The sequence below is a fragment of the Eretmochelys imbricata genome, chromosome 5 (genome assembly GCF_965152235.1).
Source record: "Eretmochelys imbricata isolate rEreImb1 chromosome 5, rEreImb1.hap1, whole genome shotgun sequence".
NCBI classification, from domain to species: Eukaryota; Metazoa; Chordata; order Testudines; family Cheloniidae; genus Eretmochelys; species Eretmochelys imbricata.
In genome coordinates this window covers 50743323-50768260 of record NC_135576.1, presented here as the reverse complement: position 1 = coordinate 50768260, position 24938 = coordinate 50743323, and the positions used below count along the sequence as shown (strand labels likewise).

Genomic DNA, 24938 nt, shown 5'->3' with positions numbered 1-24938 from the left:
GACTCCTGTGCTATGTGTGTCTGATGAATTACTGTCTGGTTTCCAGAGTGGTTAACAGTGTAACTCCTGCTAACCGAGTTAACTATCTGGCTTCATAATTTTACATAACACCTACAATTTATTTCCATGTTGGATAGCAAATTAGGGCTATACACAATACATCATTACACAGTCAGGATTTGAGTTGCTACAGGAGCTTAGGGATGTTCTGGTAGAGGAACTTGGAACAGTCAAAAGGAAATGAAGAATTTCCCATACGTGACCTTGCAAAAGAGTTTTCTTGGAATTTAAGACTAATTGGACAAACATTTTTGAGATATTGGACTCTTCACTACACTTTACTTAATGTATATGTGTTCCAAATTTCTAAAATGTTAGAGTGAATGTAATTACAGTAGAACCTCAGAAGAACACCTAGGGAATGGAGGTTGTTCGTAACTCTGAACAAAACGTGGTTATTTTTTTCAAAAGTTTACAACTGAATGTTGACTTAATACAGCTTTGAAACTTTACTGCAGAAAAAAATGCTGCTTTTAACCATCTTAATTTAAATTAAACAAGCACAGAACCAGTTTCCTTACCTTTTCAAGTCCTTTTTTTCTTAAAAACTTTCCCTTTATTTTTTTAGTAGTTTACATTTAATGCAGTACTGTACTGTATTTGCTTTTTTGTTGTTGTTGGTCTCTGCTGTCTGATTGTGTACTTCTAGTTCCAAATGAGGGGTGTGGTTGACTGGTCAGTTTGTGTGACTGCTGTTTGTAACTCTGAGGTTCTACTGTATGTAATTTAACTAGATTAATATCAATCCCCAATATTCTCTAATTCATATAATAGAGAGATATTGGCACGGTAGTGAAACCTAGTTAAATTGATGTGAACTTGGAGTATGGCAGGAAGAGTCTTAATTCTCAGGTTCTCAACAGACATAAAATGTGGTTCTCCAGTTTTTATTGCCCCAATGACATTTCTGATGTCTGACATTCATGGGTTGCTTTCTTCTTTTCAGTTTAACTGTAGAAGTTTTAAGGACAAAAGGGTCATGTGTCGTAGAAGAAAATGATCCTATCTTTGAGCGTGGCTCCACAACTACCTATTCCAGCTTTAGAAAAAGTTTCTATACCAAGCCATGGTCAAATAAAGGTAGGTATACTTTAGTTTCAAGTTTTGAGTCTGTAGAAGACTAAGCCCTGATCCTGCAGACACTTGCAAACGTACATTTACACATGTGAGTAGTCGCATTGACTTCAATGGATCTATTCATGTGTAAAGTTAATCACTTATTTAATAGTTGCAGGATAAGGGCCTTAATGAGCAAAGTTCTAGTTTGTGTTGAGCATAGGCATACTCAAGAAACCCCACACCTAGTGAGATAATGGGCTGGAAGCTGGTTGCCACTCCAATGTGTCCGTGACAGGAGGGTCATTATGGGACTGGGGACCAGATGTATAAACTGCATATTAAATCATGTGTGCTTCCTAATCCGGCAGCAGTTATGCACACAGCCCTTCCAGCATGGTTTAGGAATAGATGGTGTGAGGGATATCATGCATTGTGTATATGTGCACATATGTTTTGTGGGTGCAGGACACTATGCTTGTATCTACCAGAATTTGGCCATTATTATTTGTCGGCAGCACAGTGTGGTAGAGATCACTGTGTATGAGAACACTTCTCAAACCTTTGGGTGGAAGATTGTGGTGTTTCATTCCTGATTCTCTCATGAATTCTTTGGAATACTGCTACTCTTTGTAAATAAAGAGCAGTTAAAAAAATACAATGTTTTGTTCCATTTTTGTGGTTTGATTAATAAAGAATAAGATGAGAATTAAAATTAATGAATTAATGTTGATCTAGTACTCTGCAGAATTAGTGAGATGAGTGTTTGCTTATTTTAAAAATCTAGATTGTTCTTTTTGTTGACAATTGATATGATAATAGTAGTAATAAAGATGTATTTAAGAAAGTAACACATGGAGTAACTTAAGCCCAAAATGTGACAATTCTTAGTATTCTTTTAATCTGAGAACTCTATAAAATAACATTCCCTAAGCATTAATTCTCCATTGATACTGATACATAAATAAAAATAAGCTTGTTAATTGAAAACAAAGGAAACTTCTAAATGTTTGTGAAATGCAAGAGAACAAAATTGTTAGGGGCAAAGCTGTTTTTTTTTTTTTTAAATTAAACATAGTATTATCAATACTCCCATGTGTGTACAAAATACAACTATAAAATCACAATAGTGATTGTAAGTAATAGCATATAAAATAAGCTAAACCTCAGGAGAAAAATATTTTCAGCAAATGTGCTGAGTGGTTATTCATAGTCAAAAAATTGTATGATCTGCAGAAGCCAAATTCTTTGTTTAGAACATGTGTTATTTAACGTCAAAGTATACTGTTCACAAAGACGTAGTATAGAGGGAATTGATTTTCAGGTGGTTAAAAGCTGGTGTGAATGTGAAGTATTTGATAACCACAGAAGCAACTTATTTTGAGTAAGCTCTTAGAACATGAACATTATTCCTGATACATGATGATCATTTTTAATTACTTCAGTGTTTATCTTCCTGACTTAATAGCTTACTTATTAACAAAATTACATTATTTAAGTTTTAGAGAAGAAGTCTTCTCCAAACTGGTCTTTACCGGAGTGAATAGTGTTAGTAGTACCTGAATCACCTCTCCCTTCTTCTTAAGTCATGACATGAGGAAAATATTTTTCAGTGTTATTTAGTGTATTCGACTATGAAGGGTGGGGAATCAGTGAATAATTTCAAGTGTATTGGATATATATTCACTTACAGTAATTAGCTTGATACTTTCTCCATGTTGCTAGATGCTCAGAAGCTACACTGATGCTGTAAGTACCTAGATAAACATTTGTACAGCATTGCTCAGTAGTATCAAGATGCTTTACAATGTGACAAGCAGAAAAAGTATAAAATAAAGCAAACTCAAATAACAATAACTTTGAATACGGGGTAGCTGGGTGAAATGTAATGGCCTGTGGGTTACAGGAGTTCAGATGATCCTTTTTGGCCTTAAACTCTGTGAAACTATGAACTGGAATAATGGTCTGGTTTGGAATTTAGCTCTGTCTGAATATATTGGATATACATATTTTTTTTACTCTTAAATGTAAAGATTTTGGTTCATATAGTAAAAAGAATAGCATTCAATACGTGTGTGTGTGTGTGTGCGCGCGTGTAAAGATAGAGATATTTTAGTTTATTTTATCTTTGTTCCAGAAACTGACATGTTCTTCTTAGCTATCAGCATGGTAGGAACAGACTTCTCTCTGATTGGTCAGCTGTTTCCTCACAGAGCAAGAACAGAGATTAAGGTAAGTAAAGCAGAGAATGATATTACCAGTGCAATTGTCAGCATTTGCTTTTGTTCTCAACCTCTTGCATGCTGTTTATACAGTATTTTAGTATTAATAATTTTTGATGGTATTTGGTTCCGGGGTAAAGTTTGTAGTAACAGTACGTTTTCAGAATGCAGTTAATATCCAGAGTAATATGTCTGAAATGGATAAGATGCTTCTTGATCTGATACAAATTAGTTCAACTTCCTAATTTGAAGTAGATATACTTGTAACACACTGGTTTGATTTACAACCTTGTTTCTTTGTGGGCAACGTTTTCCCTAACTAAAGGAGTATTTTATCCTGATTTGCTACCTTCTATATCTGTAGTACTGTAACATTTGCTTAGTGGAGAAGGATTAATATAATTTACAATATACATTTTTTCAGAACAAGTTTAAACGTGAGGAAAAAGCAAATGGATGGAGGATAGATAAAGCATTCAGTAAGTTTTTACTTAGCTAAATTCTTCTGATTAAGTGTTATGAATATGTAATTTTTTAGGGGCTTTAGTTTGTTTGATCCAATAAATTAATTCTATAACAGGGTGTTTGTTTGTAATACTTAACATTTAGAGGATAATATAGTTGTTAAAGTACAAGACTGAAAGTAAAATTTTTAGCTTTTCGTCCCAGCTCTGTTGTTGATTTGGTGTCTAATTTGGGCTAAGCATATACTTTCTCTGTGTCTCGGATTCTTTCTGTGAAATAGGGAGTAACATTTAACTCTCACATGTTGAGGATCCATTGGTCACTAATGGTAGAGCACTCTGAGAATCTTGATTGACAAGTGCCATATAGGTACTACTGTTCCTGTCATGAAATTTGAGTGTCTACTTCATTTAGCACAGTGGGTCATAATTTGATATTGTGATGCAACCTGAATATTTGCTTTTGCACTCCTAATATGTTACCTCTGGTCTCTGCAAGCTTTCAGTGCCACTTGTGTAAAAGACACTGACTAGTCATGAAACGTGCAGTATGGAAAGTGGTGATTGAACATGGAAATCATAAATCAACTATGTGGTTTAAAAAAGCAGAAGCTTAAAGAATAACTTTATTAACTGTGAAATATTAACTTTTTATATTTCACTCTTTTTTAATTGGACAGAGGAAAAGCGACCATTTGACTTTGAATTCTTTGCCCAGTTGCTTGAGGAGGTACTGGCAGATGAGAAAAAAAGGAAGCAAAAAGCTACTAAAAGACCAAGTTCAAAAGAGAAGAAGCCACCCAAATCTCGGAAAAAGCAAAAAGGTACTTAATTTAAAATTTTCCTTTCAAAATAGTAATACGGAATAATACTGTTACAGTGCTTCACTATTGGGTCATTGAACAAGGAAAAAAAAGTCCTATAAGACGGTGGTTCTCAAAGCCCATCCACCGCTTGTTGAGGGAAAGCCCTTGGCGGGCTGGACCGGTTTGTTTACCTGCTGCGTCCGCAGGTTTGGCCGATCACGTGATCGGCCGAACCTGCGGACGCGGCAGGTAAACAAACCGGTCCAGCCCACCAAGGGCTTTCCCTCAACAAGTGGCGGACCGGCTTTGAGAACCACTGCTGTAAGAAATCTCATACTTCACGGTTCTGAACAGATTTCTTTCAGGCAATGGGAGACTTGTGTGATACTGGATTCTTAGAAGGACGTTTTCAGTTCTTAATTTGCTCATTTAGGGGACAGTATTAGCCAATTTCTAAAGAGGTATTTTATATGAAATAAAATTGTACTACCTTAACCAGGTTATAGTTGGTTTGGAATCTTGTATTTCTGTTTTGGAGTATTTCAGATTCATCTGTTAAAAAATATCTTTGTAGAGTGCTCACAAATTTTTTATATAGTACTTCAATGCTTGTAAAAAGAACTTTATTAATTTTTATGCATGTTTTGCTTTAGCAGTAGTGTAAGACTATATTTATAGTTTTTAAATGTCATTTTGTGACTCTCTGAACATTAGCCACTGTCAAAAGCTGTTTCAGGGAAAATGGCCTTGAGAACAATATGTGAAAAGTTGTTACAAAGGTGAGACTGTCTAGGAAGTAGCAGCCAAAAAGCAATTCTTAAAGACCATTGTTGTCTTTAGAAATTTACTTGTCTGAAATTTACTAGATAAGATTATGAATATGAGTTAATGGAAATCATGCTCTCTTTTCCTACCTGGTAGATTTCACACCACATGTAAAGTGTTAAGTTTATTTTTTAGCCCACAACTAAAAACTTATTTTGTACTTAATGCAGTACAGAAGGCATGTTTCTTTACTCTTGTGCTGCATTTTGGATTTGTCACTTATACGGGTGGGGAGGAGGGATGGGAAAAAATAGTGTAAAAATATAAAATGCAAGTAAAAGCAGTTACTCATGGTGTTGAACACTATATATAAAAATCAAGATTTTTGCGGTGATTGACTATTGGTATTTCAGAGTGTGCTTTAAAAAAGAAAAAAGTAATTGAGTCATTTTTAGAAGCTATTTACCAAAACCAGAAAACAATCTGCCTAGAAAGTTTAGGTTCCTAATACTTCTGAGTAGTGTAGTATATAGTAAAAGCAAAGAATTTATCTAATTAAACTACAGTAGCGTAATATACCATATGCAGCCACAAATTAGGATCTACCCACAATAGTAGGATTTTTTTTTTTTCCGGGAAGACAGGTGCCTAATTTTCATATTGTAGTACAGTCAGTGTAACTACCCAACCTAAAAACCACAAGAGCAAAGTGATGTGCATTGAGTATAGAATGACATTTTTAGCAGTCTCAGATAAAAGGGTTGTCCCCCAAATGTGTGTTGCAGCATCAGTTAACCTGTGCTGAGACTTGATTGCATCTGGTTGGTTGTATGCCAAAACATTTTTTAGGGCTCTGTTGCTATATCTGACAGGATATTGCCATGGATAGATGAACGCGCCAGACATTGATAGTGGAAAGACCTTGGAGATTCTTGGTTTATAATACCAGTATATTTACCTGGAACTGTACTGTCTTTGATAGCTAAAGTTGTCAGTGAAGAAGCAGATATTGACCAGGATGATCCTCAGGGTGTCAGAATTTCTGATGCAGAAACAGAAGTGGATGCTGGGACAGCTGAGAAGGAGAATGAAGCATCTCTGAATGTCTCTGAACAGACAGAAGAGATTATATTGGAGCCAGTGACAACCAAAAAGAAGAGGAAAAAGAAGAAAAAAGATGATTCTGAACTGGAAGTGGAGAATCTGTCTGAAGAGGGAGCTGCCCCCTCAAAACCAGCTAAGGGGGGGAAATCCAGCAATAAAAGTAAGATTAAAATGCTCAACCATAATCCCTCCTTCTGCTGTTGGCATTGTTACAGTTTGTTGCGCGTTAGCAACCCCGTCGGATTATAAATCTCAAATTTTAGCCTATGGAAGTACCTGGTGCGTTCTCTTTGGACCTTTGTATGGTGTAAAAAAATTATAACATGTAGGTACTATTGTTGGTTCGGAGAGGATGGTAATTGTTTTCATTCAGCTTGGGTCTCACAATTACCATCCTCTCTTAGTTTACCTGTACCTTCTTTAATGTACCTCCTTCTCAGAAGCCTGGGAGAAAACACAAGTTTTGTAGTGTGCTCTGAAGGTCAGCAAACCATTGGGGGAGAAATGAGCTTTAGTTGAGGGCGTCTCTCAAAAAATACCTGGCAACCAGTCCCCTCTTTTTTTAAACAGGAGTGCTATTAGCTTCAGTACCTTGGTTGATATTAAGTGTCATTTACTGCATATGGATAGAGTTCATCTCTTTGGTACCCAGGACTCTAAACCATTTAAGGTTTTGAAGTGAAAACAGGTTGAATGACATATGGAAACAAATTGGATCTTTCATTGCAGACCTTGGGGCACAGACACAATTTATGAAGCACCTCTAAGCAAGAACACTGCCACTTTCTGGACTACCTGACGTTTCATGGTGGTCTTTAGATATAACTCCCGATAATGCATTACAACAATCCAATCTATTATGTTTGGTTTAAACCACTGTGGTCGCACAGGTGAGATCTCCGCTATATTAATATGCAGTATGGATCGTCCTTGAAAATGTAGTTAGGGAAAAATATATAATGAATTCATAAACCTTTTGGTGAAAGTTGTATGGCACGTTTCATTTTAAAGGGCACTGTCAGGTAGTTTTGGCCCCAAATCAAAAAATGTTTTTAAACACAAATCTCCAAACAGCCCCCATTAAAATTTAACATCTTGAGCAATATTTTAATTTAAAAAAATCAACCTAGTTTTTGTTGAGAGAGTAATTTTCCTCAGAAGTGTTTAAAACTTTGCAGCATTGTTACGTGGAAAAATGGATGGTGAAACTGTGTAGAAGCTCCAAACTGAATGGGGTGCAAACCAGTAAATGAAATAACCTAGATTTTTAAACCTCTTTGAATGTTGATTAATAGAGGTAAAGAAAATGTTTAACATTTAAACCTCAATTCCTTTTCAGTTTACTATAAATTACAGTATAATCTTAAAAATTCTATAAGACTACAACTTGTAATGACTTTCATAAAAGGTTGCATCATTTTCAGTAATGGTAATTGAACAGATGTCAATTGTCAATGACACAACCATTATTTAGAAACACAATCTCCATACGCAATATTGTTTTCTTTGTAGACTCCAAATTTTGCTCCACTTAGAAAAAAGTGATGTTCTTTTTCCTGACTGTAGCAACGAATCTGAATGTAGCCCAAAGTTTCAAACTTCAGCTATCTATACCCATAAGTCTGAACTTTCAAAGTGAAGTGATTTTTTTTTTTTTTGGTTGCTTTAATTTTTGATGTGCCCAGTCAGAAACACTTTAAATGCCAGATTTTTCTGAAATTCAGGTCCTTCTCAGGTGTCTCAAATTGGTCCCCAAAATAACTTCTAAAATTGAAGCCCAATTTTTGTTCTGAGTGTTGGTGTTTTCTCTTGTGGATGTTTTGGAATCTGTACCTAATGTTTCCAGACATTTTCTGGAAATACCTATTAAACACCTAACAATTTGTTAACAGAAAAAAATGAAGTGTCTGGTACAAACAGTGATAATCATACTGAAAGTGGGGAGGAACTGGATGTTCTTAATCAAGAAAATGCGACTGAGACTCCTGTCCTGATGGAACAAGAATCACATTCCTGTTTACAACTGAATGATAAAACCGAAGAAAGTGATCTCAATTTAGCCAGGTAATTTTTGCTACATATGGACTCAAACACAGCAAGAAATGGTTTGATTTTTAAAATTAGGTTTGTTTTTTTTGTTTGTTTTTTTCATTTTTACCATCACATTCATTAGTGAAGATGGGCAGGGTCTTCGGTTTCCATGTGTTGTCAAGCTTTGCTCTCAAGGGTAGTGGACTCACTTGCTTTAATTTTATACCTGCAACATGATCCTTACCCTGAAAGCCTCGTCTTAATTTAATGACAGGTTTCAGAGTAGCAGCTGTGTTAGTCTGTATTCGCAAAAAGAAAAGGAGTACTTGTGGCACCTTAGAGACTCACCAATTTATTTGAGCATAAGCTTTCATGAGCTACAACTCACTTCATCTGATGCATAGAAGTGGAAAATGCAGTGAGGATGTTTTTATACACACAGACCATGAAAAAATGGGTGTTTATCACTTCAAAAGGTTTTCTCCCCCCACAAACCCACTCTCCTGCTGGTAATAGCTTATCTAAAGTGATCACTCTCCTTACAATGTGTATGATAATCAAGGTGGGCCATTTCCAGCACAAATCCAGGTTTTCTCTCCCCGCACCCCAAAAATTAATGCTAAACCTCCATTTTTTTGATTCTTTAAATCCAAAATTTTTCTCATTTTTGGGATGAACATCAAGACCAGAGACTTATTCCAAACCTTTCCGTAAAGCTTTAAGGAAAATATGATGGTACCAGTAAAGCAGAGCTTAGTAACATTATTAGTGTACTTTCTGGCAGGGATGGGGTGGGGGGTTCTGTACACTTTTTACTATAAAATGTATCTTCTGTAACACTTGTGGGGAAACAAAACTATACTTAATTTCATGCCGAGTTGAAACAGAACCAGGTCTTCTGTCAAGATGCAATTGTTTTTGGTCATGAACTTTGAGAGAGTTTTTTACAGTACATGACATTTCACTTTGTGTTACTTAAATCCACGTTTACTAAGGAGATTTTCTTATCCTTGTTACAGAACATCAATAATTTTTGTGTAAATGACGAGATATTTATGGAAGAACTATAACACTTCTAATATTCTCTGGGTTGAAGTACAATTTCATTGTGTTAATGAAGCTCTTCTTGATATTCTCCCTTCCATATTAGATTTTCTCCGTAAAATGAAAGAGTTCCTGTAGCCAATTCAGAATATTCAAAAGCTTTTTTGCTTTTAAAATAATTCTTCATCTGCAGTGCTTAAAAGGCATTTTATTAAGATAAACCAAAACTTTTCAGAGTGTCTGTATTTGGTTGCAAGAACTTTTATTTAAACGAAGGGAATGAAGTTGGCAGTCATAAGATTTGGCAGGTTCAATAGAACTCTTAAAATTTCTGCAGATTGTCCGGTTGGGTAAGTGCACAGTGGTAACACTGTATATTTAATAACTCCATAGTGCAATTTGATCCTGCAGCCCTGATTAACTTGTGTGTGAAAAGTACTGATGTTACATTTTCTCTGAATGCCTTATTTACAGCTTTCAAGATACTAGTGCTGGATTAATAGAAACTGAATCTTCTGAACCAGAAACCTCAGATATCATCTCTGGGTCACAGGATTGGCAACCTTCAGAATCTCAAGCTTCAGGTACCAGAAATAAAAAAGGAAATGGTGAAGAAACCAGTGAAGCAAAGGTATCTTTGTTTTTATGGATTCTGTTGGTCTCCGGTAATCCTTCTCACATAGTAGCATTCACATAAAATAAAGATTTCTTCGATAAATATCTCGTAACATACTCATATACAGCTCAGCACACAGTCATTAAACCTGGAAATATCACTAGAAGTTAAATAAGTTGCCAGTCAGTGGGATAAATGACTTTTATTGGTTTTATTTTAGTAGGCCAAACTGATTCAAGGAGTATAATGTTTGGATTGGGTTCATCTCATAGTGCAAAAATTTAAAGGTGCTGTTTAAACTCTTCATTAGCTTTCCAAAACAAAGACTATGAAGGAGAAAATTCCACTAGTAAAATTCAGTGTCTTCCATTGTCTTGGAGCCCACTTCTGCAGGGACTTGGTACCATGTGCTTGCTAGCGTAACTAGTAATGCTTGTCTGAAGGATTCTTTTAATTTTTTTAATCTTTCTAAGACAAAGGATTGTCTTGTGGCTGAAGCGTGGGAGGGGTCGGAGATAGTTCCTATGCTACTTTGGGCGAGTCGCTTAAACTCTTGACTGTCAATTTCACCAGTTTCTTCAATTTCATTAGTTTTATATTTAAAAAATAAGCAAACAAACCCCATTTTTACTGGGAGGTTGGCTAATTCTAATCTTTGTGAAGCACCTTGAATCCCTTGAGTGGGAAGTGTTGTAGAAATACAACACTCAACTGCCTCAGAAGAATTGAAGTGTACAGAGTAGCCTGGACCCTGTAATGTGCCTCAGTCCTGCCTACAAACCAGAACTAAGCAGACGTGTTTTCAGGCCAACTAGCTATGAAAATATATTGCTATTGTAACAGGAGGGACAGCCTTAAGAAAAGCCTGGAGTCTCAAGTCGTCATAATCAGAATGATTATGTTACTATCACTAATGTTTTTACATTGTAGATTATGTGTGCTGCGGTTAAATGAATTTAATTTGATGCATACTAAATCTCCGTTGCAATCTGAAAATGCCAAACCAGTCAGTACAGGAAATACTTTGAGGATATTTATGTGATGAAACAACTGTAGATTAAAACGAGGAAAAATAGTTTTATGTAGCAGAAATGCTTTTGTTCGTATATAATAGGTAGATTTTATATTTTACTATACCCGTTGATCAAGAATAATTGCCTTTATCATTCTTGCTCTTTGCAATAATGCCTAGTGATCTCTGGTGGAAAGATTATTTAAGGCCTACAGCCAACAATAGTTAAAATTGGTACTAGAATCTCACTCACTCAATTTAACTGAAAGATGAAAGAGGAGCCTTGTTTTCACTTTCATTTGCACCAATGTTTAACTGTCTTGTAGCAAGAGTTTCTTCACTATTGCAGGAATCAGGAGTTCTAAATATTACTTTGTTTCCGCATAGAACAATGAAGTATGTGATTTATATAAACCAGCTGAAAAGGAGAGTACAGCAGGAAAAAGCCATGATTCTAAATCTGAAACAATGTGAGTAGTTATTCTGCCTAGCAATAGTAGTCCGCTGAGAGTTAAACCTATATTTCTCAATTTCGGGGTGGGGTAGGTATGTGTGTTATAAAATCTGTTCACACGGCACAACAGGTGGTCTTTTGCTCCTCTTTATTTTAAAAATACTTCAAATAGAACTAAGTTTCTGTGGTCAAAGAATGACGCTTATAGAAAACTTCAAAATGTTGCATAGGGACAGGCAGGTTATGTTGGTTTTAATGCGAGTTACAGCCTGTGCAATTTAGTATACCAAGATCTTGGGGGTTCATGGTCAAGATAATAGCTCTGAATGAGTAAGGGGTGGGGATTGAATTAATCTAGTATGTAGTAGTGTACTATTCAGATCTTCTGATCATTATGCCATACTACAGCATATTAACTTCCTTCTGCTGTCTCCAACCTAGGACTTCCGCCTTTTTAAAGGCAGCTCAGTCCCATGTTAGTGGCTGTTTTAGCCTTACTTGGCCTGCCCCTGCATACATGTAATCTGATGAGCTTCTGCTCCAGGAGTCTGAGGTAGCATGTGCCAAAGAGGATCTGTGGTTGTGTTTCTCCATTATCTGCCTTCAACAGCCCTAGCCAAGAAAAATCCATAGGCCAGGGTGGCATATAAGATTCTGATTCCTGAGTGGAACGGAGAGAGGTGGGTTTCTTTCTAGGGGAGGGAGGAGAATGGAGAATGAATGCAGGAAAGAGAACATGGAGGAAAATATAGAGAAAGCAAAGGAAAACAACATGAAATAAAGAATTAAATATACAGAGAAGGCACAGTAGGCAGATGTTAAGAGCTTTTCAAAGGAGGGGAAGAAAATGTACTGAATGCTCCCTATTTCCCTCTTCTCCCTGTGGCTGCTTTCTGTGTTTCTTGAAATGCGTTTCTTTGGAGGTTATTGCGAGGTATCTTTTGATCCTTAGGCCACACCTTGCTTTATCGTATATACTATTAAAAAATTGAGTGATACTTGGATTTTAAAATATAGTTAATATTTCATGTTGTACTATTTGTATCAAACTGCAAAACGAGAGCATTTTTAGACCCTTTAGTAAGGCCTATCAGATTTGTTTACCCACTTTTAGATGTAATCAGCTTCCACAGGATGGATGTGTTCACCCATATGACCTGAAGGAAAATACCATTGTAGCTCAGGAGGGAGCAAGAGATGGGCATCCGACTTGTCTGAAGAGAGCTGTTAGAGGAAGAGGGGCTGACTTACAGCCTTGGAGCAAGAGACAAAGAGGATAATTAGGGTGGAGAAGGGCATTTAAACACTGTATTTTCCCAATTCAGGCACTGAGAAGAAGAGTAACTTGTCTCCAGTCTTGAGAGGAACTAGAGAGAAATCCATTTGAGCCCCGATCAAGCTGCTATTGAAATCCAATGAGTCTTTTTTCCCATTTACTTCAGTGTGAGACCTTTGGGAAGGACATATCCCTATACCTGATATCAGGAGAAGATGTTACAGTTTGTCAGGGTGGATTGATTTAAATCAGTGATTTAAATCACCAAGTGGAAAGCCCTTGATTTCAATAATTTTTAAGGTTTCAGAGTAACAGCCGTGTTAGTCTGTATTCGCAAAAAGAAAAGGAGTACTTGTGGCACCTTAGAGACTAACCAATTTATTTGAGCATGAGCTTTCGTGAGCTACAGCTCACTTCATCATTTTTAACCGACTTTGCCATTTGTACTTCAGTTATTTTTCTAAAGAAAGGTGCATTCTTATTGGTTGATATAAGTGTTAAAACATGTTGATTTACAACTAAATAGATCTTATACGCTAGATTTGGTGCATCTTTTTGCTACCTAGGAGTACACAATAACTACATACATTTACAATACTACATACATTTATTTATGCAATTTTATAGCTTAATATTTTCAGATTCTTATGATACATTTTTGGTATGTTAGAAAACGATGAATGATATATTGCTTATTTACTAGATAATTAATTTTTTGTTCATGTTTTGTGTCAAGCTGCATTGGGATTGTAAATAGAATTTAATCAAACTCACCACAGTGTACAAAACTTATTTTTTTTATTAAACAAAGCAACCTTAAAAGTTTTGATAAGATAAGTTTATGTATCCAAAACCTGTTTCAAATTTACAGCTAAATTATTTATTAAAGGAACAGAGGAATTAACTGTAGTCAGTCAAACTGATTATTGAAGTTTAATTTTCAAATTTTCAAATATGCCTAAGTGAAAGTAACTGGATCTAGTCTTGTCTAAATCTCTCTTGAAAATGAGAGAGTCTCCTGAATTACTTAGGCTGAGCTATTGTGGTATATTTATAAAGCTTGACCTCAAAAGTTAGATGTTTTCCACCTGATTCCTTCTTTATATAGGAAAACAGCTTTTAATTCCAAGTTTTTAATAGAGGTTCATGGATTCAGCATATTTTTTACTTAAATATTTTAAGAGATTATCAATTTAGGCTTTAACATATTTTGTGTTAAATTCAGATTTCATTTTAAACAGGTTTATTTTTAAAAAGAAAACTTATTATAATTCAAATAACCATAAAAAGAATTTTATATTTTTCAAAAAAAATCTGTTTTTTTTATCCACCCTGCAACTGTTACTTCTCTAATATTCTCTTTGAGGGTGTGGCCCCATACAGTGCTGAAAACCAGTAAATTTATGAAGTGTCCTTACACACTTACAAAAGATTCTGTACTTTCAAGAAATAAAGCATACCCACAAATGGCATAGAACACAGTAATGATTTCTGTCAGTTACTATTTTATTGTATATGTAGGTAACTTGTTTTTGGAGGATATATGTGATCATCTGAAGACCTGGATTTCTTTGCTGTGAATATTATAAGCTATTGTTTTTGTATCTTAAGGGAAACTGAAAAAGCTGCTGCTGGAAAGCCATCAGTGAGAGGACGCCTGCAGAGACCTAAACCCAATTTAGCAAGGGCATCTGGAAAGACAGAAGCAGCAGTCCAAGAAAAATCTGAGGTCAAGATTTCTCCTCCAGAGCCTACAGAAGGGGCTGAAAAAATGGTGGGGAGCAGCAATGTTAATTGCAAATGCTAACAATCTTGTGTTATACCCACATGTAAAAGTTGATCTGCTAAACCTTGGTGACCTGTTCTGTGACACATCTGACCACTTTTATATAGCAACTGCTTATACATAGATGATCAGATATGCTGCTAATCACTAAAACCAACACGCATGACTTGATTACTTCACATCTGAAGCAGTTGAGCTTTATCCAAAGAGGGCATGGAATGTCAAAACCAGGGGATGGACTTAGTGGATCTCTCACAAGATAGGCATTGGCTACATTTGAAGCTTGTTCTTGGCACCTGAAGGTGAAATTGAGGTTCCTTAGGGGAATTGTCCCAAAGCGGTGACTTGAACTGAGATGATGGCTCGGTAGAGTAAACACATCTTTAAATAGGGGTAGATGTGACATGTCTTGCACCTTAAGGAGCAGATTCTGCAAGGTGACTTGTCACCTGATGTCAGGAGGGTTGATATTGGGCAAAACAGGCAGCCAGGCCAGGTTAGTTAGTTAATGGTACTTATTATATGCATGGTTTCATGTAGCTGAGTGTCTGTTAGTCCTGTATGAAAAGAGCTTAGCCGCACTGGAGAGTAATACTCTGCTACAAAATAGCACAAGGCAAGCCCAGCTTTTGTGTTTATACATTAGAACCAGCTAATTTGCTGATATGGTTGTTGGCTGTTTTTATTTTCAGCAACATCTTAGTAAGGCATTTCTTGGAAATCAAGGGGTGGTCCAGTGTGACACCCAGATAGGCTGGACAATGACCCAAAGCCAGTGTGTGTCCATTCAGGAAGATATTGAGCTGTTTGTTGGCCTTTGTGTGGTATAGAGGGAAGCAACTGGATGCTGTCTTTTTGGTAATACGTTTAAGTCTCCATCTTTTACAGTAGTGAGCCATATCTTTCATGTTAGCATTCGGGACTTCTGTGTGACTGAAATCCCGGTTCTTTACTGCCAGACAGATTAGTGCAAAGATAAAATGCAGTGATTGGGAAGGCTTTTCAAGTAATTTGTACATGCAACTTAGCAAAGTGATGGGGCAGTAGTAATTTTTGCAACCTAGTGTGCTTTCTCAGGTTTTGGCAGGGCTATTACTTTTGCTCTCTTCTAGATCTTGGGTATTTAATTATTGTTGATGACTCTGGTTAGAAACATGGGTAGCCATTGTCTGCTAGTTTTCCCTTCTGGCATTTTCATTACAGATGACACCATTTTGTAGATTGCCTGCACGATTTCAAGCATTTTGCCACAACTGATATATCCATTCACATCAAGATCATACATGCTAAGATGTATGCTAGTTTTCCCTTGTTCTTCAGGAATTTGGGGGAGAGGTTATCAAGCCCTCAGGCTTTACGTGTTTTCAGTGTTTTGATTGCCAATTCTATTTCATCTGTGGTGAAAGGCTGCAAGTCTTTTCAGTATCGGGTATACATTCTTTGTATTGCACCATTTGTTCTTTATCTCTCCTTCAAAATTTTTTGTCCTTCATCCACTTTTGTGGAATTTATCAGGGGGGTAATGATACTATTTGGAGAGACTGAACAATGGCATTGTGCTGGAGGCTTCTGAGCAGCACCAGGTTTTCTGATTAGTGCCCAGGCTTTGCTGTTGTCTCTTGATATGTTTAGTTCCATGGTAGATTGCTTCCATCTTGCTCTTCTAGAAGTGTTCAAGCTGTCTAAAAGATGCATGGTGATGTCTGGATTGCCACTGTCTTCACATTGCTTGAGGAGTTCTGCACACTCCTCATCTAGGCAGGGAATATAGGTCTTAACTTAGGCCCTACTTCATTCGCAATATTGCTGAAATTACAGATCCCGCAATATTAGGCCTCCACCACAAGTTTTATTTTGATTCGCTTACTTTGCACAGTCCATAATTTTGCATACATTTTAAGTATGCAGTTAGTGCAGTACTAACATTCAATGACCGTAAAAGGCTAAAGTGACTGATTTCTATAGCAGTTGTGTTAAGACTGTCTTCTGAATTTTATATTGCACCAGTTCCTTTTTTTTTTTTTTAAAAATGAACATAATATAGTTGCAGCAAAATGTCTGGTTATCAAAAAAAAAAAAAGAATTAGAAGGCATAACATAATACTTGTGTTTATGTTGTTCCAGCAATTTTTTTAAACAAATAGGTCTACCCTTGCTTTTTCCAGATTACCGCTATTAATAAAGGTCCATTATTATTTTTCTTCTATGATTTTCCATGCAGCTCAGCTGCAGTTGTTTGAAGATCATCCTGCAATTCAAGTAGGGCCTTACTTATAACAACCTTTTGGAATTGACTTGGTGGCAGCTTTGTAAATTTTTTTTTTTTTTTTTGTGAACTGCATGTAAGCTGCTTCAGTAGAGATGTTGTATGGGATACAAGCTTTGTGAATTGTATGAAGCTGGGCCCGTTTGCTTTCTAATCTTTTCAGCAAGGGTTAATATTGATGCTCACAATAGGTATGGTTACTCCAACTTTGGTAAAAATCAGACAAGGTTGACTATGTGGGAAGTTTTTCATTTTGCTGCATGTAGCTTGAAGTAGATGATGGCCTCTGCTGGTGGTCCAGGTGAGGTCAGAGGAGTAGTCTTGCTTCCATCTGGGAGAACGAAAAGTACTCTGCTTGGATTATGGATGAGGTGAAGACCATAGAATGAAACCCAGTCCAAAAGGTCTACTCCATTTTGATCTGACTCTCTGTATCTCCAGGTGGTGTGATGGCTTTTAAAACCTATCAGGCTGTGGGAGCTTAGGAATAATATTTGGGGTAGGGCAGGGTTGGTTAGGGTATATGTACCCTTTTGCCATTATGAAATGACTCTTACAACATCAGAGGTCTGGATTGGATTGGAGTGGTTCCATGCCAGCAAGATCCGCTCTAACATAGGTAGTGTGCCACATTTGCTATGCAAAGGGTAACTCACAAGGTCATAACCTGTGGTGTTAAGGCAGCTGGCAGATAGTGAGTTGATGTGTCTCCTGGAGGCAGATTATGTCCATTTATGTTTGGAGGCTAGGGCCTGGAGAATAGAACATTAAGCAGATGAGTCCTTCAACATTTAGTTGAGGGACTTTTAGGGTTGGGGCAATGATCAAAGCTTCTTGATCATGGTTAAGATCTCTGAGATCACTTGAAAGTCCATGCTGGCCAGGATCTGACCTGTTTAGTTGGTGCTTTGGTTTCTGTTACTGAAGCAGGATACTTTTGGGGTATACAGTGGGAATGTAGCTGCATTATACCCCATCTGACCGCTGACTTTGCAAATCAAATTTGACTCAAATGCTCGCTCGCTCTCAGCTCTGTCCTCTATATAAAAAAATTATTTTTTTTTTATTTTAATTCAGTATACCATGGAAGCTGGTGAAGGTAACACAGCTGAAATCACCAGAGATGAAACCATAGGAAGAGAGATCAAAGCCTTAGAGACTAAATCCCAGTGAGTGTGCAGAGATCAGTTTATCATATCATCTTTGTTTTAACTCTTAACTGTTTACTGCAGTATCTTCTAGTTTATTGCATACAGTGATCTGTTGTAGTCCTTCCATAGGGTGGTCTGATGAACTATGGTGGAAGTGTGAACTGAGGAGGCAAGTGTGAATCATGAACTTGGCTTCTAGATTTCCCCGGACAATATGGAATGGCAATACCATGAAAGTGTTGCACTCCTCTCCTGGGAGGCTGAAGAGAGCCAAACTTCACACAATACCAAACCATTCTTTTTAATTCAGAAGTTTTATTAATGATGATTTGAACCTTACTAGAGGCAGGGAAAATTAAGTGATGAGATGTCCAGGGAGGAGTAGTTGAAACTACACAGGGATAAAATAGACTTTCATAAAGGTATATACTTAGGACTTTGATTCTTCCTCACATTCCACAGCTTGATGCCTAGCTTCTGAAGATTGGAGCAGGAACTATAGAGAGTAAGCCACATAACTCTGTTACAGAATTTGGAAGACTTAATGCTAGTGGAAGTTGCCAAAAGACTGACTATACATATTTCAACGAGTGGATCATAGGATTTTCTGTAGTGTTTCAGATCAAAGCAGCTTCTGCACATCAAAGAAATGTACAAACAGATGTAAAAAAAACAATAATACCCCAAAGGCAACACTGTATTTAAGGTCCTTTTTTTAATAAAGAAAATTGTGCAGGCCATTGAAAATCATCTTTCTTATTTCTTAGATGACATTAATAGGCTCGAATGGTGCAAATGCCGATTCTGAATGCCATATTTTTTTTCTTGTGTAGGGAAACTGAAAAAGCTGTTACTGAAAAAGCAGCAATGAGAGGCCGTCGGCAGCGATTTAAACCTAATGTGGTAGGAGCATCTGGGAAGAGAGAAGCACCTCTACAAGGTGAAGGAAAGGAGAAAACTCCTCAACAGCCCGAGGGAGCAATTGAAAAGGTATTTAGTAGAACAAAATTAACTGGAAGTGATAAACCTTTGTATTTTGTCAAGTGGCTAGAAAAATAAGCCTCTATACCTAATCATGTTGTTGTTTTTGTCCTTTTGTTGCTGAGTGTAACCAGAAGTCTCAGTCAACAATCAGTGTAATGGATTTTTGTTCTATATTTATCACTTATATTGTGGTAGAGCCTAGAGGCCACAATTAGGTTGCGATCTTGATTGTGCTAGGCACTGTACAAACTTACAGTAAGTGATGGTCCCTGCCCCAAAGAGCATACCATCTAAAAGGGTAGGTGTTGGCCTGTTGGACATAATTCCCATTAGATTTCACAGTGCAGTGGTCTCAAGATGTCTTCTGTGACTGATATAAAGACATCTCTAAGGTCCTCTGCTGTGTAGGACATATCCACACCTTAACCTACAAACCTGGTATATTTTAGGCTCAGCTGTTATCAGTTGTAACAAGACTGTTTATTATATCTTTTATATAGCTATGAAAATTTAAATTTCTTCATTTTAATTTTCTACTCTTCAGCAGAGTACTGACCCAGGTAACACACCTGACGGTACCAGAGGGGAAACTACAAAAAAAGATGGGAGGGTCTCAGAGACTGAACCTCAGTAAGTATGTACAGAGCAGGGAGACGTATCCTTCTATTTTCAGCTCTTTCCCTGCCTTCTCCTTTCTGATGGTGTTGCATAGAATGGTGAATATAAAAGCTTTTTCTCTTAAGTTATATTTTTGGCAGTCTTTTCCAACTTGCATTTTAATAAGTGGAGCAGATTGTGTCACTGCTATTCAGATGAATTTTCTTGGACTATTTACAAGGTGCAGGTAAGATAAATGCCAAACAGTTAAAGGAAAAGCTAGTCCCTTCAGAGAAAATAAATTGAATTGCTAAGTGTAAAGCAAGCTACAATAATGAATTTCTTATATTTTTATATGACAGAACATAACAGGATTTGACATTTACAAGGGTAAGAAAATTCACAGTTAAAGTAACATATTATCTCGGATAACTCCTCATGTTTCAAGCACAAGCTAACTGCAAACTGTCTAGGGCTGGGAAGAAATTTCCTGTAGCGTGGACAGGTTATTCTGTTGGGTTTTTATAGTTTCTTGCACTTTTCTTCCTCAGCCAGAATCATGATGTGTGTAATGTGTCTCATGTATGGTGGTGTATGTTGTAAGAAGGGTGTAAAGTAGTGGAAAAAATGAGACAAATTCTTAAGACTCAATAAGGGATATGGAGATTTGAAGAGATGGGAAGGTAAATAAATAAATTTGTAGCAACAAGAAATATTCAAACTTTTGGTCGGAGAAGTGAATATCTGTGTAGGGTATATAGTGATTATAATTATATACTTCAGTTGCTTTTTCAAACTTTATGCTCTCTGTAAAACTATCCATCAGTCTTATTATACTAATGTAATCATGTGCTTGGAGTAAGGATATAAGAAGGCTTATTGCTGGCTAAAAATATGTAACTCATAATGGCAGGGCAGAGGATTGAGTTTATCCATGCATTCTGTAAAAATGTTTGCAATTGAACATTTCATATTAAATTTTAGTAGGTTCAAATGTCACTTTAATCTAACTTTCATTAAATTTGCAATAAAATAAAGTGGCTGTGTGCCTGTGGTTGTTAACAAACTGAAGACCAATTCGCTATTAGATTTGAAGACTCCCTTTAGCTTTCAGAAATCTGGGACATTGTTGTTTTGAATGTGTGCCTTTCCAGGTCCAAAGAAATATCCTGTTTACAAGAAGGTGGCAAACAGAGTGTACTTAAACCAGCACCATTAATGAGGGGTCGAATGCAGAGGCCAAAACCAAATGTAGGAAGGGCAGCTGGAAGGCAAGAAGTATCAACAATAAAAAAAGATGTACAAGATGAAAAAACAGAAGTTGGAGAAGCAGTGAAGAGTTTGATACATTGTGAAAACAAAAGTGGTGCACTCCTCACCACAGGTGTAAGTTTCTTTCATCTGCACTGTAAGACTACTTTGCAGCTGCATGGGAACATTGTATTATTATATGGGGCCCAAGTAGATGTCTTAGAGCAGTGATGGTCAAAGTGCAATCCACAGAATTCCTGTGTAGCTTGTAGCCATCTTGCCTTTTAAAAGTGGCCTGAAACTTGTTAGGATCTGAATTCAAGCACTTGGAGATTCTGTGTTTCTACTGGAGCAGTAGATTACATCCCAAGAATCTAAAGTGCTGCGAGTTGCATTCCGTACCTTGTCTGTGATGATAGCTATAAAATGGGAAATACAGAATCCAAACGCCTATCTTTCAGAGACATGAAAGATAATTTGTAATATTTTAATTCTAAACAAATATTAAGGATTTGGAATCTTAAATAGTTTTCTTTATTTTACAAATACCTAGTGATAATACTTGATGTGCCTCTGAGTAAGGGGAGGCTTGTTTGAGGGTATATTAAATGTTAAACTGCTTTTGAAAAACGTACATTATTTTTCAGTACTTTCCGTCCTACAGAAAACAGCTTTTTCAAATCTTTTTAATGAGTGAAATTGTTGTTCCTTTTAGGATGCAACAGGTAATGAAGACATCCTGCTGTGCTCTGAGATATCAGAAAAAGAGGCCACTGCAGGACCTGAGACGGAGGTCTCAATGCATGTAAAACAGCATTCCCAAGAGAAACCCTTGGGATCTGATAGCTGTGAACAAGAAAAGGAGTTATGTGTGGATGATTTGGAAGAGGTTTCAGATTTTGGTACAGGGTAAGTTTAAGTGAAGGAAAGGGAAAATGCAGAAGCACTGGATGTCTCCACACAGCGAACACCTTAATCTTCAAATTCCACACTTATGTTTAGTTAGCATCATCAAAGTAAAAATTAAACTGATTTTTAACTGAGCATATCTAACAGACCACTTTAATGTTGGATTTTTTAAAGTAAATCTGAAAGCAATAGGATTTCAGACGAGATGGGTAATAACTAGTTCCCCTTCTTATTTTATTTCTTTTTAAACCCTACAAGAATTCCTTGAATAGCCCTTTTTAAAGTGTAAATGCTATATAAAAGGATCTTGGATTGTGAGTCCAATTTTCAAACTTAAAGATTTTTGTAGGATGCCCAGAACCTGCAGGTGTAGACTTCAAAACAGTTCTTACCTGCGAATTCTTAAGTACTCATTTGAACTTTTAAAATACGGAATTTGATCTTGCTTTTAAGATTGAGGTGCCACATTTTGAAAATTGGGTTTAGATCTTATATGAGGTTTTAGATGCTGTGAGACGGTTAAACTTGTAGTGAATGACACATTCCTCATAAAATAAGACTCTGGGCTGCATTTGTCCAAAAGTTGCTGCTTTTACCAAGACATCTCTTTGCTTGCCCACCCATTATTTTATAGTTTTGTGATGTGCTTGCTTCCTTCTCATATTCCTGTTAATCTTTGGCAGCAACCTAAGTAATTGGAAGCTGCGGATTACATGTTTAGCTACTATATTGAGGAATAGCTGTTTTATAGAGGGTCATGTGTTAGTTTCAGTTGCACCGTTGTGCTCTGTACCATGTGTGGGAGCTAGGCTATATGGTTGTCACTGTATTGCTTCTTTACGTATTTTCTTTGGTCTAACAGAGACGCCAGTTCTCAACAAGAAGAAAAAGTGGCTGTTCAGACAACACATCTATTGAGGAATCAATTTCAGAGGCCAAAATCAAATGTAGGAAAGGAAGCTGGAGGAGGGGAAGTGCCAGGAGTGGATAAAGATGTGTCAGAGGACAACAGTGAAAAAGACAATAGTTTGATACAGTGTGACAGTAAATGCAGCATGCTTCCTGACCTAGATGTAAGTTTTGGATTTTTTTAATTAGAGCTGAAACTTTGGGGGTGTCTTTGAAAAGCTGTATTTATGTGCATTATTGTAGGTGCAACTGAGGAAAAACATTGGCAGAATTTTTACATAGAAGTTGATCCTTGTTGAACCAGGAAACCTGTCAAAGCTTAAAAAAATTAAAAATTCCATTTAGTGCTCTATGAAAATGTACCGTAAAGAACAAGCCTACCGTGGCAGAGTAATAGTTCAAATAGTCAGTTATTTTCCATCATTAGCAGGTGTCTGTCTTCATTCTCACCATTCCCTCTGCTCAGAAGTCCACTCAGCTCAGAAACAAAAGTGCTATTATAAAATATCAAAGAAATAATCCACAGAAATCTCCAGTTCAGTTTTAAAGCAGACATGGGTCATTCCCCTGAAGTACAGGACACTAATATTAAGCTGTTGTGTTGGGCCCCATGCCAGTTCTTGCTGACAGACATTTAAATTTCTGTATGTCTCAGTATTGGGCAAAAATTGAGGCTCTTCATTTGTGGACACTGGACAGCCTTGGAAAAATTAGACCATGTTTAATAGTAATCTTAATGAACTCTGTCCCTTCTGCTTAAATTATAAGTATATTTTTTTCAATTGTGCAGCATAAAACATTTGAGTGTTTTAGTTCAGATGTTTACACTATTAACACTTCTTTTAGAAAGCAGCAAAATGTGAAGTCATGCCATCCTTGCAGTCATTAGAAAAAGACGACCCTGCAGACTCTCAGGAAATATTTGCAACCCCAATAAACCTTCAGTCTCCTAAAAAGCTTTCAGGATCTGAGAGTGGTGAACAAAATGTGTCTCCTCCACCTGCAGATAACCAGGAGAAGACTTCAGCTGTTGCTGCCAGGTAACGGCTCTGTTCCTTTGTTTTGTTTCCTGAAAATAATAGTGAGGAGTTAGAAAATGAAATTAGTCTCCAGGTTTTCAACTGGCTAAGAAAATTAGCTGGAAGTACCTCTTTATATCAAACTTTTTTATTTTTGCATAGTAAATGCTGATCTGTTTACTAATTGAATTATTTCTACCCTAAACTTAAAATGAGTATATATTAATTTCAGGGTGGTAATGTGATATCTTCAGTGGAATGACTTACCTCAGCATTTTCATGAAAATTGGATGTACAGTAGAACCTCAGAGTTAAGAACACCAGAGTTATGAACTGACTTGTCAACCACATACCTCATTTCGAACTGGAAATATGCGATCAGACAGCAGAGACCAAAAAAAAGCAAAGTACAGTACTGTGCTAAACGTAAACTACTTTAAAAAAAAATATTTTTTTTGACAAAGTAAGGAAATGGTTTCTTCGCTTGTTCCATAAGAACATAAGAATGGCCCTACTTGGTCAGACCAAAGGTCCATCTAGCCCAGTATCCTGTCTTCTGACAGTGGCCAGTGCCACGTGCCCCAGAGGGAATGGACAGAACAGGTAATTCTCAAATGATCCATCCCCTGTCACATCCTTCTGGCAACCAGAGGCTAGGGACACCATTCCTGCCCATCCTGGCTCATAGCCATTGATGGACCTCTCCTCCATGAATTTATCTAGTTCTTTTTTAAATCCTGTTATGGTCTTGGCCTTCACAATATCCTCTGGCAAGGAGTTCCACAGGTTGACTGTGCATTGTGTGAAGAAATACTTCTTTATTTATTTTTTTTAAACTTGCTGCCTATTACTTTCATTTGGTGACCCCCTCGTTTTTGTGTTATGAGAAGTAGTAAACAACATTTTCTTATCTACTGTCTCTACACCAGTCATGATTTTATAGAGCTCAAACATATCTCTCCTTAGCCATCTCTTTTCCAAGCTGAAAAGTCCCAGTCTTATTAATTTCTCCTCCATACCCTTAATCATTTTTGTTGCACTTTTCTGAACCTTTTCCAATTCCAATATATCTTTTTTGAGATGGGGCGACCACATCTGCACACAGTATTCAAGATGTGGGCGTACGATAGATTTATATAGAGGCAACATGATATTT

General features: G+C 36.8%; 1 protein-coding gene across 3 annotated transcripts in view; it reads left to right on the top strand.

Annotated features, from left to right (window-relative positions):
• BDP1 (BDP1 general transcription factor IIIB subunit) overlaps positions 1 to 24938 on the top strand; it is a 71664-nt gene that overhangs the window by 6671 nt on the left and 40055 nt on the right. For all 3 annotated transcript variants that reach the window (XR_013346145.1, XM_077817093.1, XM_077817092.1), the window contains exons 6-21: positions 1007 to 1140; positions 3254 to 3348; positions 3763 to 3817; positions 4483 to 4626; positions 6356 to 6637; positions 8370 to 8541; positions 10027 to 10183; positions 11568 to 11650; positions 14522 to 14684; positions 18040 to 18131; positions 18947 to 19103; positions 19642 to 19727; positions 20849 to 21080; positions 21661 to 21854; positions 22717 to 22927; positions 23610 to 23803. Coding sequence is in view for 2 of the 3 variants with exons in the window: in XM_077817093.1 (XP_077673219.1) it covers positions 1007 to 1140; positions 3254 to 3348; positions 3763 to 3817; positions 4483 to 4626; positions 6356 to 6637; positions 8370 to 8541; positions 10027 to 10183; positions 11568 to 11650; positions 14522 to 14684; positions 18040 to 18131; positions 18947 to 19103; positions 19642 to 19727; positions 20849 to 21080; positions 21661 to 21854; positions 22717 to 22927; positions 23610 to 23803 (2451 nt within the window). In the remaining variant the exon portion in view is untranslated. The remainder of the gene's footprint in view (positions 1 to 1006; positions 1141 to 3253; positions 3349 to 3762; positions 3818 to 4482; positions 4627 to 6355; positions 6638 to 8369; positions 8542 to 10026; positions 10184 to 11567; positions 11651 to 14521; positions 14685 to 18039; positions 18132 to 18946; positions 19104 to 19641; positions 19728 to 20848; positions 21081 to 21660; positions 21855 to 22716; positions 22928 to 23609; positions 23804 to 24938) is intronic.